This window comes from Lepus europaeus, chromosome 9 (assembly GCF_033115175.1).
Source record: "Lepus europaeus isolate LE1 chromosome 9, mLepTim1.pri, whole genome shotgun sequence".
In the NCBI taxonomy this organism is placed as follows: Eukaryota; Metazoa; Chordata; class Mammalia; order Lagomorpha; family Leporidae; genus Lepus; species Lepus europaeus.
The window spans coordinates 37,394,209-37,414,454 of NC_084835.1; the positions used below are offsets into that span (position 1 = coordinate 37,394,209).

Here is a 20,246-nt window from a genome sequence, read left to right on the forward strand (position 1 = left end):
AAATTTATAGAAGGCAGTGGACCTTCTGGTAAATGTTTTCTTAAGTTGTTATCTAATGGTTGAAACGGTTTGCTAAGTATTCATGTAATATTGCTATTGTCAGCAAGCGATCTAGGACTTGCTCCCTCATTTCTCTATTCTAAGCCCAACTTGTTCTTTCATTTCTCTATTCTCTTCAAGGTAGGAAACTAATTCTCTTATGAAGGAATCTGTAGGACACACAATTTAATCTTTAGACCTTATAAAAGAGATGGCTAACATTTTTCTGTAATAGCATAGCCAAAATAAGAACTTAAATAATAATCTCATAGCTAGATTCACTTCGCCATCAGCCAAGTATACAGTAAGTAGAAAAAACCTCCCTTTCAGACCAAAGGGAAAGAAAGTTTTAAAGTGAGAATATAATTTTCCTCATGGGCATTGTCTACCTTAGAAAAACTACTACAGAACATGCCTGTGACTATAGACTTGTAGTTCAGGCCACCGAAGATTAGAGATGGGACATGGGCACTCCCTTGACTTGCATCCTCTGGTCTGCTTGAACACAAACCAGGAGGAAAAGAAAGCTAGGCATCAGAAGCAATGGGTGGCAGGCCTATTCATGGCTGATCTGTACAGTGATCTGCCCTCAAGGAGACCCAACAGGCCAGTCCACTGCAGTGGCTTTCAATGTGGTAAGCCTGGGCTTCAGCAGAAGTCAGCTTGTGAAGAGCCCTGGCAGCTCTGCCAAGAGTTGGATCACTGGAAATGGACCTGCCCTGGAGTCGAAGGATGCCCAGGTCAGAGCCACAGATCTTATTGGCTCTAAGCTGAAAAGCCCTTCACTCAGCCCAACTTCCAAAGTGACCACTGCAGCTGAGGGGATGGTCAAGTAGGGTCAGCAACATTGCAGGCAGAACTGTAAATTTCTTGTTAGAGATGCCACCTGCCTTTACCTGGCCAGCTCTCCTCCCAGGCCAGCCAAGTAATGAAAGTCAACAGAGTGCCTTCCCCTAGGAGGTTCACACCTCCCTTAGGATATACCCCATGTGAAGAGATAGATAGGTCTGGGCCTCTTAACTTACAAGGCCTAAAGCCCACCAGATTATTATCAAGCCCCTTCTATCAGGTTCTATTTGCCTCTCAATCAGAAAAATTACTTGTAGCTTAGACAGCACCTTTCTTAGCTCCTCTAATAATGACTCTGTCCTTTGTTCTAGACCCTGTCTAGTGCACTTGGGCCTCATTCCTTTGTAATCATAACCTCTACTCTACCACCAATGGCTCTCTCCCAACCTGTGTGTACTGATGGTCCTCTTCCCCACTTAATGCTGTATAATTGTTCAAACCTGGTAAATGCCACTCTTAGGATCATTGGTTACTATCCTCACCCTGTCTTTTATGACCTTGTCTAAATGTGATCAGAGTCGGCAAACTTGGAAGGCTTCCATAGCCTTGGCAACTCATGACGACAGCCTAGGGTAGTTACTGGCGCCATAAACTAGAGTGTCAATTTGTTGGGTCAACAACAGGAGCCACTGTGCACTTGCTCCTCATGTAGGATCTCTGTCCTTAATGTGCTGTACATTTTGATTTAATGCTATAAGTAGTACTCAAACAGTATGTTTCACTTTGTGTGTCTATGTGGGTGCAAACTGTTGAAATCTTTATGCTAAATTGATCTTCTGTATATAAAGAGAATTGAAAATGAATCTTGATGCAAATGGAAGGGGAGAGGGAGCGGGAGAGGGGAGGGTTGCGGGTGGGATGGAAGTTATGGGAGGGGGAAGCCATTGTAATCCATAAGCTGTACACTGGAAATTTATATTCATTAAATAAAAGTTAAAAAAAAAAAAACTTGTTCTCAGTTTGTGTGTGTGTGTTTGCAAGTGTGTGTGTGCAAATAGTTGAAATCTTTACTTAGTATAGAGTTGGTCTTCTCTGTATAAAGTTAATTGAAAATGAATCTTAATAGAGAATGGGGGGGGGGGGGGTTGGGAGTGTGAGGGGGGTTGGAGGGCAGGTATGGTGGGAAGAATATTTATATTCCTAAAGTTGTACTTAAAAAATTTGTATTCCTTAAACAAAAAGTTTTTTGGGGAAAAAAAAAGATTTTGTTGTAAAAAAATTTCAGACCCGCACATGATGAGAGCTTCAAAAAGTTGAAGGAAAATGTATATTATGAGGAAACTATGCATCAGATGGACTTAATGTATTTTATTTATCTGTTGATAAGTACGAGTTATTTCTAGTTTTTTGATACTGTAAATAAAGCTACCTTAAACCTTTAAAAAAAAAAATTTCCAGCACTCTGAAGTTGCTGATTTGCATGTATCTGTAATCCATTTCAAAGTTAAATGTGACCTTGTGCAGTGTACATCAGGATTTACACTACAGGAACCTATCTTGAGGTTGGTTGCTATTTCCTCATTTTGTTCTAATTGATTCATGAAGAAGGCTGTCTGTGTGCTGAAAATGTGTAGTAGGCATGAAACATGAACTTCCATAATGTAGATACTCATGAATATTTGGTTGCAAAGAATATCAAACTTGTTGAATAAATCCTCTATCAAAATAAAGAGAAATCTGATATTTTAAACCGTGTTAAATGTATAATATATTAAAATATAATAAGAAAAGTGTATATTCTCTGAAAATAATCCATAGAAGAAAAGTGGAGATGATTACACATTAAACCTTTCGTTTTTCAGAGTACCTACAAATGGAACTGTCAAGAAGTGTTTTAGTATTTCTGGCAAGGGCAGGAAACGGGTGCTATAATATACCTGTAATGAATGTTTCTATTTTCCTGAGTTTTATTGGCGTTGTGCACCTGTATGTCTGTTTTTTTTTTTTTACATCCTTTGTAAGGAAAGTCAATAACCACAAGCAAAATCAAATTAACTACATAAATAGTTCTTTTTTTAATCAAATAGTAAATAAAAAAGAACATGTTTTTGAAAAATAAGGAACTCAGGGGAAGGAAAATTTCCTGCTTTATCTGTCAACTAGGCCAATCTCCTAGTTTGGGGATGGAGCCCTGGAATAGACATTTTTAACAAGGCCTCTAGTAACTCCAGTGCCAGTGGCCCCTGACCTTCACTTTGAAAAATATTTATTCTAACTAATGTCCTCATTTTTTTGTCAGTGTTAATGTATAAGTTAAAAGATCAGGCTCTGGAATCAGATTCAAGTGTAAATCCTTGGCCCAATATTTATTCACCATGTGGCTTAAGACAAATTATTCCTAGGTGACGTTACAAAGAGTCTGTCTATGCCACAATTGGCCTAATGCTTCAGTATGTTAGTTGCAATTATTATTTGTGCATAACAAACCTGTTTTAAAGAGATGAGATTTTTCTTAGAAAAATACTTTCTAACCATGAGCTAGGAATTTACCAGGTTGATAATATCTTTACCATCACTGTTAGTTCCACAGATAATTTCCAGGTGGTACTGTATTGATAAAAAAGAAAAAAAGCCTCATTCATGTCTGTTTTCAAGTGCCTCCCTAAGAATAGTTTCTGAATTCTGACTATTAAATTACAGTTTACCACCTAGTTCTGGGCCATTGAGCTACTATGTGGGCTATAACACATCTTTCTTAGACGTCATTTGCTGAGCAGAAAGTACTGCCCAAGGACTTAAACAGACATTTTTTCAAAAAAGGAAATCCAATGGCCAAAGGACACATGAAAAAGTGTTCAGGATCACTAGCTACATAGCAGTATGAAAAAAAAAAAAAGAAAAGAAATCTGGTCATTTGCAATAAAATGGATGAATCTGGAAAACATCGTACTTAGTGAAATAAGCCAGTCCCAAAGGGACAAATACCATATGTTCTTCCTGATCTGTGGTAACTAATAGAGCACCTAAAATGCAATCAGTAGAAGTGAAATTGACACTTTGAGAAGGAAATGATTTCAGTGGCCCTTATCTTGCCTGTTGAGGAAAAGGGTTTTTGTTTTTTGTTTTTGTTTTTTTGTGTGCATACCTTTCAAATAAACCAAATAAGCATTTATTTAAAAAAATATTAAGATATATAAGTCATCTTGCAGAATTCAGAATGTCCATTCACTTAACCAAGTACTGAGTGCCTGACAAGTGACAGGCTTTGGGAACACACAGAGAAGGAAACCAAGATCCCCACTATTTTGGAGATATCATAACCACTGTGGAGAGGGCAGAAGAGGCCAAAACAAAAATCATCAGCTACATTAGCAAGACAGCTTCACTGGGAGAGGAGTGGTATGAATGACATCCAATAGGATGGTGTGATAGAAAATGTTCAAAGGAAAGAGCTTGAGATTAAAGGCCAGGAAACATCTTCTCTAAGATATTTGCATTGATGCCTGAATGCCAAGGAGCCAGCCATGGGCAAGGAGCCTACCAAGGGGTAGAGTGATTCAGGAGAAGGAAATCATCTATGGGAGGACCTCAGGACTACAACTGAGAAACAGCAAGCAGGGCCCATATGAAGGGAGCAAGCTAATGAAAGCCAAAGTAACAGGTGGAGAAGTTGGGAACATCACTTGGCGCCCAGGATTAAAGCCCTGGCAGGCCATGCTATGGAGAAAGGGCATGGAGAACTTCAGAAAGAGATGCCAAAGGCTAATCCAGCACTGTTTGTGGTTCCCTTTCCCCTTCGCTGCTGTTCTTGGGCTGACCAGCTCTTGTGAAACCCAAATTGAATGGTGTTCACAGCAGTTTTTGCTTCCATGTTTCCAGCTATAATGCATAAATTCCTCAACTAATATGCCATGTTAGCATGCCGTAAAATACCCAAGTCACACCTCACTCTGCTGCAAGGGTGGGGAACATGCAATCCCCTGTGCCTTATAAAGCCTGCAAAATCATCTGGTCTGCTCCTGCCAAGGCAACTCGAAAGTCAGCAAGTCCCCACGAGGCTCAGTTTTAAGTGGATAATATTGTACAGCCCATGAATGATATCATAAATATCCAAGTGGCCCTTGGCAGGAACATAGATTCCTCACTCCTGCTAGGAGATGTAGACTAGTGCTCTCTTCTTGCCTCTGCCTGGCAGTTCTAAGAGTGTCTTCTCACATCTGCCCCTTTAGGTTGTACCAGGTGGCATTTGAGGTGCCTACTTGTGAGGGAAAGACACGGCAGAAGCTGGCATTGATTGGCGACTCCTCATCTTCAGCAGAATTCTTCGTCACCGTGGCTGTCTTCGCCTTCCTCTACTCTCTGGCCGCCACCGTCGTTTACATTTTCTTCCAGAACAAGTACCGAGAAAACAACCGGGGCCCACTCATAGTAAGTGGTTCTCTTTTGGAAATAACTGTTTCTATCTCTTTGAACATCTTTTGCTAATGCTTGAACAGATGTATGGTTACCCGAGCACTTGGGGCAGGTACTTGACAGAAAATCATATTCTTTTTTTATCTGAGTTTCTTGGCTCTACAAGAGGTTAGATGTCTATCAACCATTTATGCCCTGCACTTGGAAACTATCAAGACTTGACAAAAATCTCTAGAGATAAATGATTGGAAATCTTAAGGGCTAAAGGAAGGAGTAGGGAGGCTTGCTGCTGGTTTGTGTGCATTTCCAGCACCAGGGAGTAAGTCACCCATTTTTCTCACTGGTGCTCATCTGAAATGTGTTATCCCCTTAGTTTATGATACCCTGGGCAGAAAACTGTTTGAGGATGCAGTTCATCTCTGGATGTCTCTCCTTTCCCACCCAGCTCACTGTCAGCCATCTCCATCACCCCTCCCTGCCTCTACTCTCTGTTGCCTTACACAATGCTCCGAAGACTCATAGGGGTGACATCAATGTGGTCCAGCATCTCTACTCACAGGCACTCATACATCTAGGGGGCCACAATAATTCTCATAGGCATGGCTGATTTTAAGTACATGAATTTTAAATATCTCAACTTTCACTGGTACATTTGCCTAAAATTTATCTTCCTGAGAAGGTGTTGCATCTGAAAATATCTCACTGTCTTATTTCCTAATTGCCTACTCTGATCTTACAAAAGACAAATCTTCTCCACCTTCCCAAATCTTACAACAAAGTGTATTTATAGAACAGAAAACATCTTACACACTCAAAAAAGACCTTTTGAAATACTGGTGTTAATGCTGACAAGAATGAGTGATTCTATGTCTAGGTAACATACTTTGGGGGATATAAGGATTGTTCCACTGTTTTGCTTTCACTAAAATTAAAAGTCTTAATCTACCTTTCAGTTGATGGATTATTAAAAAAATGGTTCTTATGATAGATTACTATTCACTCTTGGACCTGTACCTCAGAAGCAAAGAAATCAATGACATTGCTGCAGCAAAACCACATCCATTTCTGTGTACTCATTCATTTGAGCAAGTTTCTCAGCATTTGTCTATAAAACGACAAAAACAAAATTCATACTGAGTCATGTGATCTTCCAGTAATATTTGTCACAACTATATATTTTATGAAGAAAAATACCTCATTTGTCTAATAAAAATAAACTTCTTTAATAGTCACCTAACTTGACCTCATGCCTCCCACGATGATAGGTAGACAAAAGAGATTGCCACGTTTGTACTGTAGGTAGACAAAAGAAACTGCATATGGACCACAGATGAGCAGACAAGAGAGGCTGCTACTCATGTGCCACCAAACCAACATGCATCTATCCATTCCTTGAGACAGGCCGAGTTCTCACAGAATGTTCAAGCCTGAGGCAACAGCCTGCCTTCCTCACAGAAGCAGTTGGCATAGCTTGATCACCGATAAAGTGGAGAGATCTATGTTGTTATATAAAACCACACTGTACTCATAAGAAATCATCTAGTAAAAGCCTACGACTTTGTCTCTGTGTAAATAGTCTTTCTCATCAAGCAGGATATAATGAAATCCTGAGTTGTGTAATACACTGGGTAGATTTTGTTTTATTACATCATGGGGGAATGCAGGGGAGAATATTCCAGTAATAAAAATGGAAAGGTTCCGAGATGAAACTTCTGTGATATTAAAAAACTGATAGGCTCATTGCTCAGCAGATAAAAGTTAATTTTAAAATGAGCCTGAGTCCTAGGAGCTAGACAGGCAGATTGCCTGTGGAAGACCAGTAGGATGCCACTGTGAATGCAAACACCAAGATCCACCATGACAAGGCCACAAGTTGAGTGGTGCAGGTGTGCTATTACACCATCGAGCGAACTCACCATGTGGGCAAGATCTCTAGAGCATGGCTCATCCCAAAGAAAACTTTCCAGTACTGGAAAATCACCTGTCCAGGTGTTAACAATCACTGTAATCATTTCAAACCAATCTTATTTATTCAGGAAGGTGGCTCCTAAGCATTGCTTGGACAACTTTGTTCTAGTTGGCACTTATTCTTTGTTGTTGTTTCATGTTGAACAAATCACATTTTTTTATTCTACCTGATTCTCTGAGCCAAACTTTAGTCTAAAACATAGTTACTGTAGTATGCTGCCATGAACTAATTCAAGCAATTTTAAGTCAGATTTCCTTCTAAGCTAGTTCATATCTAAAAACTAACACATTCCCATCTATATTTATGGTCTTAAAGGACTTAATATTATATATCATACACAAATAAAATCGCTGTGTAGCTAAGTGGCCAGGTTAATAATGGTGATGATAATAATATCAACTAATATTGACAAAGGTGATGATAATAGTTTTAACTAATACTGACTAGCCTCTACCATATGCTGAACTGATTTAATATTCACAATGTCCTTACTTTATATTATTACTACTCACATTTATAGATGAGTAAAAGAAAGCTTGGTGGCATTACCAACTCTCTTACATCATATCACTAGTAACAGGCAAAGGGCATAGAGTTAGGACCCAAACTTGGGGTCCTATAAACCACCAACACAAGAGGGTCCAAGGTCCTGATAGAGAATGTGCTACTGAAGGAGAGGGTAGAGACATATAAGGTAACTTAGTTCATACACCTGTGTAAATTCTAGATTGATCTTGGAGTAGATACCAAACCCTGTAATCCCCTGGCTTTTCTGCTCATTAGACTGTCATAAAAGTGTTTTTTATTGGCCTTCACAATCTGGAGCTGTTAATGATTGACATGAATGTGTGATGCTGCAAAAACTGGAGGCTCTTTGTGTGTGGCACTTTATGGTTCTTACACAAAAAAGATGCCAATGAGAGAGAACGCACTTTGAAGATAGCAAGGGCCACAGTGTATCACACATCAGCAATTAGCAAGATTGCTTGGTATACATTTATAAGCCATTGCAAGCAGTTTCGCATGGAATAGAGCCACGCTTACCAATGGCTATTTCTCCAAATATTTTCCTACATAACATATGTGACAAGATCACCCACCTCTAAGGGAAAATGAGAATCTGAATGTCTTTAGAAGTAACAACTGTAAATGACCCTGAATGACACAATAGGCAGAAAATCAGGTCAAAGGAATCAGCCAGACCCTCACCACTCCACCATACAGCCTGCCTGTACAGATGAATAAACATCAGCTTCCAGAGAGCAGAAATGGCCACCTGCACAGTGCGTGGTTGTGGAATTGAAATGTCACATCTGGTTACATCACTTTGTCGTGTTCCTTAGAGTATCGTTTTAAAGCCAATCTCCTGCCTAGATTTATTCAACAGGGTGTTCTGAGCTGTTTTCAGATCCCATGTCAAATAGTCAGGCTTTAGGGTTTCTTCATATTATGCAAGGCAGGTTTAACAGAGTAAGTCATCTTACAAAGCAGACAGAATGCACGAAGAATGAGTGTGTAGTAAACACATTCCATCTTTCAGTGAATCCTTATTATAAGGAATTTGAAAGTAATTATTCTATGAATCAAAGAGAAACCAAATATCCTCTGTAAGATTTTGTGTTGGGGGCAGGCATTGTAGCACAGCAGGTTAAGCTGCTCCATGGTACTCCCTCTTGCCCTAGCCCATATCACAGTGCCTGCTTTGAGTCCCAGCTACTCTGTCTACAAAAGAGCTTCCTGCTAATACATCTGGGAAGCAGTGGATGAAGGCCCAAGTGTTTGGGCTCCTAACACCCATGTGAGACACCTGGATAGAGTTCCTGGCTCCTGGCTTTAGCATGGCCCAGCTCTAGATATTGTAGGTATTTGGGGAGTAAAGCAGCAAATAGAAGATCTCATTCTGGTCTCTTGTTCGTCCTCTCTCTCTCCCCTCTGTGTGCCTGTGCCTGTGTGTTGTTCTGCCTTTCAATTAACTATTTAAAAAAAAAGATTTTGAGGAAGAGAAAGGAGCTGTGTTATTCAAACTCCACTGTTTCTGTGAGACAAGGGTGACCAAAGGTGGTTTGTGGGACAAGGAGTGCAAACTCATTGCAGGCCCACAATTGTATCAGGACTCACATCTGTTTTATGGCCAATGCATTCCAAGTATTTTCATATTTCCCCAGTTGGGCTCAAAAAATCCTCAAAGAGCAGAGCAATGAGATTAGGCCCCATTCTACAGATTCAATTTAATTCCATTTTATTGAGCACTAGATGGTGGGAAATGAATCCCTTGCTGCTGTCAGCGATGAAGTTGATGGCAAAACAAGCACTAAGATGCTTAAGCCTGTGCTCTTAAAGGGTAGTGGCTAAACCGCACAGTTCTGGGTTTTGACCCCCTGCATGTCATTCTTCATCTGTAGAATGAGTAGTTATGCACGGCACTATCAAGAAAGGAAGAATTAAAGCCTGTAAAGCACTTTGTACAGGGAAATGTAGATAGTAAGTGACAAATTAACAGCATCTAATTCTAATATGATAATTGCCATCACTTTTAATTATTCTACCCATTTTTGGGTAGAGGCTCAGACGTGCAAAGGAAAATTGCAGGTACCTTCCTTTAATTGACTGGGGCAACACAATTCTACGTGCCTCTGTTTCTTGAGTCTACCCCAAGTGTCTTCTCCTTCCCCAAGTCCCTAAGAACACAGTTTGACTCAAGACTGTGGCTACAATCACAGTTGCTAGATGGAGGTATCTGATCAACCTTTCTGTTCCTTGAACTCCACTCTCTTCAATGACTGGCAGGGAGACTGGTAACCACCCCAGTACATTGTCCATATTGGCTGTCCAATACGGTTGTCCATATTGCAGTACAGGCTGGGGTTATCGCTCATGGAGGACACAGGAGACAAGCACAGGGCTGGCTGCCCACGGAATGAGCATGGAAGGCTGTTTCCTGACTACCAGCTGCCCCTCTGCTTGGCTGTAAGCAGAGATGGAAACAAGATGTAGCAGAATCTGAACTCCTCAGAAATTGCTGATAAATCTCCCTCTCTCCTCTCCCCTTCACTCCCTACAACTCCCCCTTCCTTTCTTCTGTTTTGTCTGCTTTATCTTATCAGTTCCACTTTACGGATGACAGTATCTCAGGTTAATAGGCAAAAAGTATCTTCACTGGACCAGGCAACAGGAAAACACAGGTGAATGAAAAGCATCCAGTCTGTGCAGGAAGATTATTGAATCATCACAGCCTCCCTACAGAGAGCCTCCTGGAGGGGTGCACATGGCCATGGTAACCTTCAGGAGGAAGCCTGACTCCCCTTGGGAGCAAGAGCTTCTGCTTCCTCCACATTTCTAATGGTGTGCACTTATTTTAAATACAATGACAGGGCAGCAAGAAGTTGTTGCAGGAGAAGAATGAAGGGTGTTGCTTGGGAAGTTCTGCCCCAGGTACACAATTTTGATGCTAAAACTATTCACACAGTTTTCAACCCTGAAAATAAGTGCATTGCTGGTGGTAGGCTAACCTGTCAGCACCTGACGCTGTGGCTTGTGTTTGTGTATGTGTTCTACCTCATTCTTTGAAACAACAAGTGTGGACAGTCAAAAGGGTGTAGACTTAAGCTGAAATTCCTCATCTATACTCCTAGAAACTTTGCATCAACAAATACATTTTCCCTAATTGACATCCCAGAAAAATGAAGTAAGTTCATCCATTTCCCATTTTCCCAGGATAGCATCTATGTGATTTATTGGATTTTACATCCTCAGCTCTTTTTTAGTTTCTTCGTGATTAGCAAATTCTTAATTACAGTATAAATGGAGGTTAATCCCTGCCCTATTTGGTACCACATTTCTCCAATTAACTGGTTAAACACAAAGAGCCCAATAGCTGTGACAAAGGCAGCAACCTGCTTAAAGAATGAGGGCCAGTCTTGCAGGGCCCACGTCTCTTCCTGTCCTGTGTGCCTCTCAGTGCCTTCCCAAGGCTGGTGGGAAATGTGTGTCCTAGCCTCATGCATTCTGGTTCGATTTCCTCTCGTGCCGGGGAACTCATCCTCCAGTTTGAAAATAGGTCTCAACTAGCAGAAGCATGGCAAAGCATGGCAGAGAAAACTGTGCCCCCTTTCTCAACTAAACCAGTTGGTCTTTACTGGTTTACTTCCCAGAGGCCCACAACAGCAGGGGCTGGCTGAAGCCAGGGTCCAGGAACTCAGTCTGGTTCTCCTGTATGCGTGGCACAGACCTAAATACTTCAGCTGGGGTCAGTGTTGTGGCACAGTAAGTTAAGCCTCCAACGGCAACATGGGCATCCCATAAGGGCGCCAACTCAATTCCAAGCTTCTGCACTTCTAATTCAGATACCTGCTGATGACCTGGGAGAGCAAAAAACGGCAGGTACTTGGGCCCCTGCACCCACATGGAAGACCGGGAAGAAGCTCCTCACTGCTGGCTTTGGATTGGCCCAGCTCTGGCTATTTCAGCCACTTGGGGAGTGAACCACTGGATGGAAGACTTCTGTCTCTCCCTCTGTCTGTAATTCAACCTCTCAAATAAATAAATACATTTTTAAAAAATGACTTGAATCAACAGCTGCTGTTCCAGAGGGTGTTGGCAGGAAGATAGAATCAGAAGTGGAGCTGGAACCCAAACTTAGATACTCCTAGGTAGGATGTGGGTTTCCCAAGCAGTCTGCTGCCCCTATTACCCACCCCCTGATAAGTGGTTTCTGATTCCTGGGTAGGGGGTTGTCACTGGTTCCCCTCTCACTTGTCTTTGCCAACTTGTGCTTTTACAGTAATATACCTGAGTTAGGATCACTTATAGAAAACAATTTATTTTCTTACAGGTCTGGAGACTTAGGAAATCCAAGATCAAAACAGTAGCTGGTTCTGTGGTCTAGGGAGGCCTGCTCTCTACTTCCAAGATGGCTCCTCTGGAAGAGAGAACAGTTGTATCCTCCCAAGGTCGAAGGCAGAAGAGCCCAAGGAGAGTTCAATGCTGCTGACATCTCTTTCGTAGGGGCCTTAATCTCATGAGGGGCCCTCACAACCAAATTACCCCCAGAAGACCCTCTTCTTAATACTCTCACTGGCAATACCTGGATTTTGGGAGGCCAGCAGTGCAACGCCATGGTTTGAATCTGTGTTCTTCACAATCTGTGTGTTGTCCAAGTGATTGTATTAAGGGGTGGTACCTGTAGGACATGAGTAGGCCCTGAGGGCTTCTCCTCTGTGGGTGGAAGTGGAGCCTTTATAAAAGGTGCTTCATGCAAAGATCAGATCCCTGGCCTTCTGCCCCATGAGGACACAGTGTTCCTTCCTCCAGAGGGTGCAACAGGTGCCATTGCAAAAGCAGCAGCCCTCACCATAGAACCTGCTGCTGCCTTCATCTTGGGTGTCTCAGCTCCCCTCACTGAGAGAAAATACATGCCTGTGCTTTATACATTATCCAGTCTCACCTAGGTGTTGTTACAGCACACATGCTATTTTTAAATTTTTTTTAAATATTTTATTTATTTGAGAAGTAGAGTTACAGACAGTGAGAGGGAGAGACAGAGAGAAAGGTCTTCCATCCATTGATTCACTCCCCAGATTGCCACAATGGCTGGAGCTATGGCGATCTGAAGCCAGGAGCCAGATGCTTCTTCCTGGTCTCCCACATGGGTACAGGGGCCCAAGCACTTGGGCCATCTTCTACTGCTTTCCCAGGCTACAGCAGAAAGCTGTATTGGAAGAGGAGCAGCCAGGACTAGAACCGGCATCCATATGGGATGCCTACTGCACCACAGCACTGGCCCCCACACATGCTATTTTAATTCCCGTCTCGTTCAGAGGTGGAAACTGAGCCTGAGGAAGGAAGGGGCCTTGCCCCAAAGGCAGCACAGGCCTGGCGGACTGGGGCTCAGAAGTGGCTTCATTTGTCTTTAAATGATTCCACTTCCAGAGAACTCTACCCTCGCGGCTCTCATTTCCCCTTGTCCATGGGCCTCACTGCTGGCTTCTGGCCATCCCAGTGCTCTCTGTCCTATGTGTTCCTTCTCATGGCTCCCCACTCAGTGGGTTGACTGGCTCTCACTCGCTCGCTCTCTCTCTCTCTCTCTGTCTCTCACACATACACACACACACACACAACCATCCCACCAATCTGAACAACTCCCCTTTGTAGGCTTTTTCTCCTAACCTCTGCTATTTGCTATTGCTGTCATCCTAGAAAAGGAGTGGCGCCAGCCCCAGTTCCTTGGCCACTTTTCCTATTTTTCCATTAGCAGAAAACACAATGTTCTCCAAGAAGACTGTAGGAGCTTTCACTCTGTTCCTGCCCCCCTTGCTAATATGGAATTGGAGCCCACTGAGTATTTCCAAGCAGTATGGGGCACCACTTTAACTTCACATCTATCACAAGGAGTTTTGACAAGGCTCCAAAAAAGGCATTCTGTCAGGAATGTAGAGGGGAAAAAAAAATACTTTCCTATTCAATTCATAGCTAGCCACAGATTTTTTTTTTTTTTTTTGTAATTTGTCTTAGATTGGTTTTCTCTTTTTGATAACAAGACGCATCTCTCAGAATCAAGAGTAATAATAAGACACATGCAGGAAAGAGTAATTAAGGTGACCCTGGGTCCCTGGTCTTGCACTTGACACTGAGGACACAGAGCTGGATAAAACCCAGACTCAAACTACCTGCTTTCTTCCTATTATCCTTCCAGGCAAAATCTGTCATGGAGAGCTAGTAGAGGCTGGTGGCGACAACTCAGGCCCTGGGCCCAGAGGACAATAGTACGATTTACTGCCTGTGTGGCTTTGGGTACCTTCTAGGCCTTCCCCATGCTTCTGTTTCTTTACCTATGAACTGGAGATAATGTTTCCTAAATTATGAAGTTGTCAGATTGAATGGGGTATAATAAAAAAAGCCACGAGAACACCAGCAGGCACCCAGTAGGTATACATTCATACAAGCTGTTGTTTTTATCAGCCCAATTAGGATCTGCCCTGGAGTCCATCCTGTGCATTCTGTGTGGCTGCTGTCTATGAAATTTCAGCACATGACTGGGAATGAAAACAAACTCCGTTGACTTTCTCATCACAAGAAGTGCCGTGGAAGAGGCTTCTTACTGCACTGTTCACATCAGGTGCTCTTGTAGTTACATTTCACTTATGAGGAGGCCTCCAAACACAGCAGCACCTACCACATTACAGATAAAGGCAATCAGTCCCCGCTGGGAGCTTCTCTCTGGGCCCCTGCACTCTGCTCTGCTCCCTTTGCTTCTCTCACTGCAAGCATAGCATTCAAATCTCAAGTTGTTGTTTTTTTTTTGTTTTTGTTTTTTTTTTTAACTTCCGCGACACTGTTTTTTTTAGTTTTCTGACTTCTTCATTTTGGCCTGACAGTAAAATATCCAGAAATTTGTCTTCTAGCTCTGAAATTGTTTCTTCTGTCTCACCTACTCTTATTGCTAAGACTTTCCACTGCATTTTTTATTTAATCTATAGAGTTCATTTCTAGTATTTCATCCTGATTTCTCTTTAATACCTCAATGTTTGGGGGATAAATTTTCATTTAGTTTGTAAATTTGCTTTTGATTGCTTCTAAGTAGTCTGATGATTAATTTTCTGAATTCCATTTCTAGCATATACTCAATCTCTATTTTCACTTAATACTGTTGGGTTCCTTTGGGAGGCTCATAGTGTCTTCCTTATTCTCCTTTAAGTTTTGGCTTTGTTTTTTGGCATGTGTGTGGTTTAGTGACATGTCCATACATTCAATGAGTATCAGGAAGTGTGTGCTGGGTGTGGCCTAGTAGCTCTGCTCAGTATTCCAGCATGGAGCAAGTATCAAAATTAATCCCCCTGTGGGGCTTTGTAGCTCTCCACTGGATGTCTGTAGAGGATGGCGTTCACCTCTGTTGGTGTGACCAGCCCTTCTCACAGCTGCGGGACACCCTGGTGTTAGTTCCTCATGTTTTCAGCAGTAGTTGGATTGCTTAATGAGCTTCATCTTTGCTCTGTGGTGATTTTCCTGTGCGCATGGTTCCCTCTGTGGTGAGCTGCTATAGGTCTGTGGGTCGCAGGTGAGTAGCAGAGCCCCACCTACTGGGCTCCCTTCTCAATAGTGGTGGACGGGCCTGAGCTTTTGATAGGTGTGGCTTCCCCTTGCTCTAAGGCTTCCGCTATGGCTGGGTGTGTGCACGGGAGGCAGGGGCAGCTGCCACCTGCTTGGTCCAGAATTAGAGAGAAAAGAAAAAAGAAAAGAAAAAGAGGAGCAGAATGGCTTTTTCCACCATCTGCCAGTCCCTGCTGCCTGGGGGGGTGGGGGGTTGGGGGGATAGAGGTGCATCACCTCCCTATCTATTCGTTTACTCTTTCCTCACATGTAACTTCACAGTTTGCTCCCTCCTGCTGCTCTCTGCCCCTCTGAGAATCCACAAATTCTTCTCCCCCTTTCACCTGGTCAGCTGGGGCCAGCCAGCCTTCTCTTCTCAGGGATGGAGCCTCTACCGTTCCCCTCCCCCTTTTTCTTATTTGTTTTTTTGCCATGGACCTGGACCGTCTCTGCCTGGGTTTTCTGCTGCCAATTACCCATGGCTTGTAGTTTCAACCCTTTTAAACACTAATTTTGCCTCCTGTGATTCTAGCCATCCTGTTGCTATTTCACCATCTTGGAAAACCAGAACTCAAGTTCCAAGGCAAGGAGGGGAATGAGCCTGACTCTGTCACAAACTGACCAGGCTCCCTTCAACTGGAGTTTCAATCCTTGTCAGCTGGCAAGTCTGAAAATAGCAGAAGAGTGTGAGGAACTTCTCAGGGGTACAGGAAGAAATGGAAAATTTGACTGTTGGGGCACCCAACTAAGAAACTGGCCTCAGATTTTCACCCTACTGCTCTAAGTTTTTTAAGTGATGAGATCTTCCCCATCCCACCCCTTAACATGAAAAAAAAAATCTATTTGCTAAATGAATTTCTCTGACTTGGAACAAGCCCACACTCACACACACAGTGTTGGCTTCACTTGGGTGCTGTGCAGTTTACACATGTCTTGCTCTAATACCTACGGTTCATTAGACCATCACATAATTGGCACCAAGTCCAGAGGTAGGGGTTTCACAGCCCTCTTAGCTCTCTCTCCCAGCTGGGCACCTTCATTTCCAATGCTCATTAGGAACGCTGTAATCCAAGCCACAGAGCCATAAAAGAAAGGGCTTCAAAATCTGCCCTGGGAACAGGTACTGAGTGACTCAAGGTAAAATTGCCTTGGATCCCTTGTGAGAGAAGCGGTGACTGAAAATGTCTGAGAGCATGGCCGAGGCATGATCTCACATTCAGTCCCCCATGCATCTAACACCTGCAATGTTGAAGTCTCCTCCATATCGTTCTGAAATATGTAAGAAATATCTAATCAATTCCTATGCTTTCTCAATAAATAGCTAAGCCTAAATTGCAATGAATTTTTTTATACATGGTCTAGTAGGACCACTAGCCAAGTGATCAGCCAGTTATTAGCAGAAAAGGATGTAGATTATTAATAATCTTGAAATCATAAGAAAAAAACAGTAAAACTTCTAGAGTAGAAAAGGAACCTCAAAAAACTGCTACTGGAGCTGGGGAAAAGCAAGCTTAAATGCCGTTGTTTGAGCCACTATTTATTTTTGAATATTTTCCACAGAGCAGCAATTCAACAAATGCCTTAAAGCAGTTACTATTATCCCTACTTTAAAGATGTAGTATCAGATTTCCTGAGGACAATTAACTTTTTAAATTTATTTATTTATTTAGAAGGTCAGAGTTAGAGGAAAGAGATCTCCCATCCACCAGTTCACTCCCCAAATGGCTGCAATGACCAAGGCTGAGCCAGGATGAAGCCAGGAGCTTCATCTGGGTCCCTCTCACAGCTGGAAGGGGACCAAACACTTGGGCCATCTTCTGCTGCTTTTTCCCAGGCTATTAAGAGGGAGCTGGATTGGAAGCAGAGCAGCCAGGCCACAAACCGGTGCACATATGGGATGCCAGCATTGCATGTGGTAGCTCTACCTGCCAGGCCACAATGCCAGCCCCAATGTTAAATAGCTTGTGTAACTTAACTCACCAGCTACACAGTGAGTGGGAACCAGAGCCATGCTCCTTACCATTGAGCTGTTTTGCCACCTCATTTTTACCCATGAATAGGAAAATTACAAATCAAGAATACCAGCTCTGGGCACCTGCTGTATTGTAGACATGCACAGCCTACAGTGGCATCAAATACGTAAGACTTCACCTGACTACTGTCTACATTCACTGACTACATTCATATGACCTGACTACTGCAGCTGGAAGTCAAGTCGGTAAGATAAGACAGGTGGTACAAAGAAAGTGTGTTTTTATTGTTACAAATTATGGAGGTGTCATGTAGGAATCAACAGGAAAGAGCAGCTGCTACCGATTTTAATAGTCAAAGATGACTTACAGAGTCAGTGACAAAGAATAGAAAACTAGGTGGTTATAAAGCAGGAGTTTTTGACTCAAGTAATGGCTGGAGCAAGAATGAGAGGAGGAAAATGTTTCAGTCGTTACTTTTTTGGCCTGCTGACTGCCTTCTTTGGGAAAACCATTCTCCTCTCACACAGATCCATTGGACCGTCAATCGTGGTAACTCATCTAATATCACAGAAGTTCAAGTGCTGTAAGACTACATAATTCAAAGTCTACTTTTGAATTTGTCCTGGTGTGAATGTATTCTTGGTTTTGAATTGCTCCCCTGGGAATGGGTGGTCTAGCTGATGGTTGCTACATTGCCCACGCAGTGGAAGGAAACTGTTTAAAGAACAAAGCTGAGCAGAAGTAAAGGTCTTAGAGAGGATGGAGAAATAAAGATGTAGACAGACTTGATAGAATGAAGGGGAAAAAATGTCAACACCTATATTCAGCCATATATCAAGCTAACACACTCTAGACTTTGTAAGCTCATGAATTTCCCTATTTGATTCCTACTCTGATACTTGCCCCAGAAAATATGAACATACTTTAAAATGTTAGTGAAAAATGCAATCAAAAGATGTTTATTTTGGAGCAAAAAGTCATTGAGCTCCATGCTTATTTTTTATTGTAATATGCATTTTCATGAACTCTTTGAAGACCTCTTGTAATCTTGACTTAAATATTTTCTATCTCTTCTGTAAAAAGTTGTTAAGAACCCACACATCAAACAGTATGAAGATTAAAAAACAAACGTCTGTTACATCAGTTAGGTATGAAGCACATAGTAGATGCTTTTTAATTATTTACTTATGAAACCAAGAAAGAATAAGATGAAATAATTCTGATAATACTTTTATATTCATTATTATTTGTCTCTGGTTGTTTTACTTTGTAATACACCTGCATAATAATCCAGTATATCGAGGAAAAGAAATTATCCCAACTCTGATTAAAATTTGAATTTTACATGACTTTGAATGTTTCTCTCTTAAGCAATAAGTCTGTATTTAAATCTTCACATACATTTACAATTTGTCTTTAGGATAAAATCCCAGAAGTCAATTATCTTCCTGATTTTTAAAGAGAGAATTTCTATTTTTAAACCTATATAAAACATCTGAGTGAAAATTTTGAACTTCAACTTTTTATCTATCCTAGTCCCTAAGAATTTATGCTGTTCTAAAAGAAATCTTCCAAAAAGATCTACAAAGAGAATTTTTTACCCAGAAAAGAGAAAAATAAAAACAAGTCATTCTAAGGCACTTGCTACTGAAACCTTTGCTTTGAAACTTGAGATACTAGGGCTGCATCAAAAATTCAGCTCAGGCTATGTTCAAGTGTGCAGAAAGTCAGGCTTTAATTACCAGGGAGAAATCCCCAAGACAGGCATTAATCTACACAGCAGCTGAAGTTCAGCCCCAGCACTGGGCTCTGTGTGCCGTGAGCTCTGGCACTATGCTCTTGCACTGGGGCTGTCAGTGAAGTTCAAGACCATTCACAGCTCCTCTGGTCAGAAATGGAAGAAAAAATAAGCATCCAAAAATTCCGTGTAATATTTCCTTAAAATAATGGGATAGTTGCTAAGTTTCCTCCTGGGGCGTCTCCTGAGCCTGCGGTTGGGAACGTGGCAGCCCGGCAGATGGGCAGGGAGCAGCGAGGGCGGGAGTGGCGCCAGCCGTGCCTGCAGCAGGCATCCTCGGGGAGCTGCTGCACGCATCTGGTGGCTCCTTGCAAACCCCCAATTAAGCCATCTCCCACAGCCTTCTCTGACTTTTATTTTCTCTCCTTCTGCAAATTGTTGATTCAGGATGGAAAAAGCAAACAAAACCAAACTGCATGAGACACACATGCCTGATGGGCAGAGGCATTTGTGGGGAGCCCATCCTGAGCTTCATGAACCCCTCACATCCTGAGGATTGGCACAGTTATGGGGAGCAGGGTGGGCAGGGAGCTGTGGAAAGGAAATAATCATGTCCAGTCACATTTATGGACATTCATTGCAGTCATCTTGTACCTCTGTCTTGCTTCCTTCCAGTCCATCTAAGTACAGTTGTGTTTGTGCCATTGGCCACCTCTGGCTTCTAGAAATAAATGCCCTCTCCTAAACCATGACCTTCACCTACCCTTCATAATCATCTCCTGCTATTCTGTATACTCCATATTTTAGCCAAACTAGACCATTTACAATTCCCTAACAATCCTGGATGAATTCCTATTTCTGTGTTGTTAGTGAGTCTCTATCAGCTCCTTGGAAGGTCCTCCTCATCTCCTCTCCTCCTCCATCTCAGCCTTTCAACATCTGATTTATCCCCATAGACCCAACTCAAGAGTTGTTTGTGCCATCAAGTATTTCCTCGCCATTCACACCCTTACTTCTAAAGAGATGTCAATTCTCCCTCCAGACAACCTCCGTGGACCTTCCTAAAATCTCTCTCTCTCTCTGTGGGAAAACTCTCACTGCCTTGTACATTAGTTGGCAGTGGTTTGGTCTGATTCTCCCCCTTCTATGGTATCAAGTATCTGAAGAACAAGGACTACTGTATTTCTATACAGCTATAGCTCCCTACAACTGTAGCAGTACTAAAAATTAAATTAGGGGC

General features: G+C 42.2%; 1 protein-coding gene across 1 annotated transcript in view; it reads left to right on the forward strand.

The window, feature by feature from the left end:
* SYNPR (synaptoporin) overlaps nt 1-20,246 on the forward strand; it is a 370,735-nt gene that overhangs the window by 312,023 nt on the left and 38,466 nt on the right. Inside the window, exon 4 of the mRNA XM_062200193.1 lies at nt 5,058-5,256. Coding sequence (XP_062056177.1) covers nt 5,058-5,256 — 199 coding nt within the window. The remainder of the gene's footprint in view (nt 1-5,057; nt 5,257-20,246) is intronic.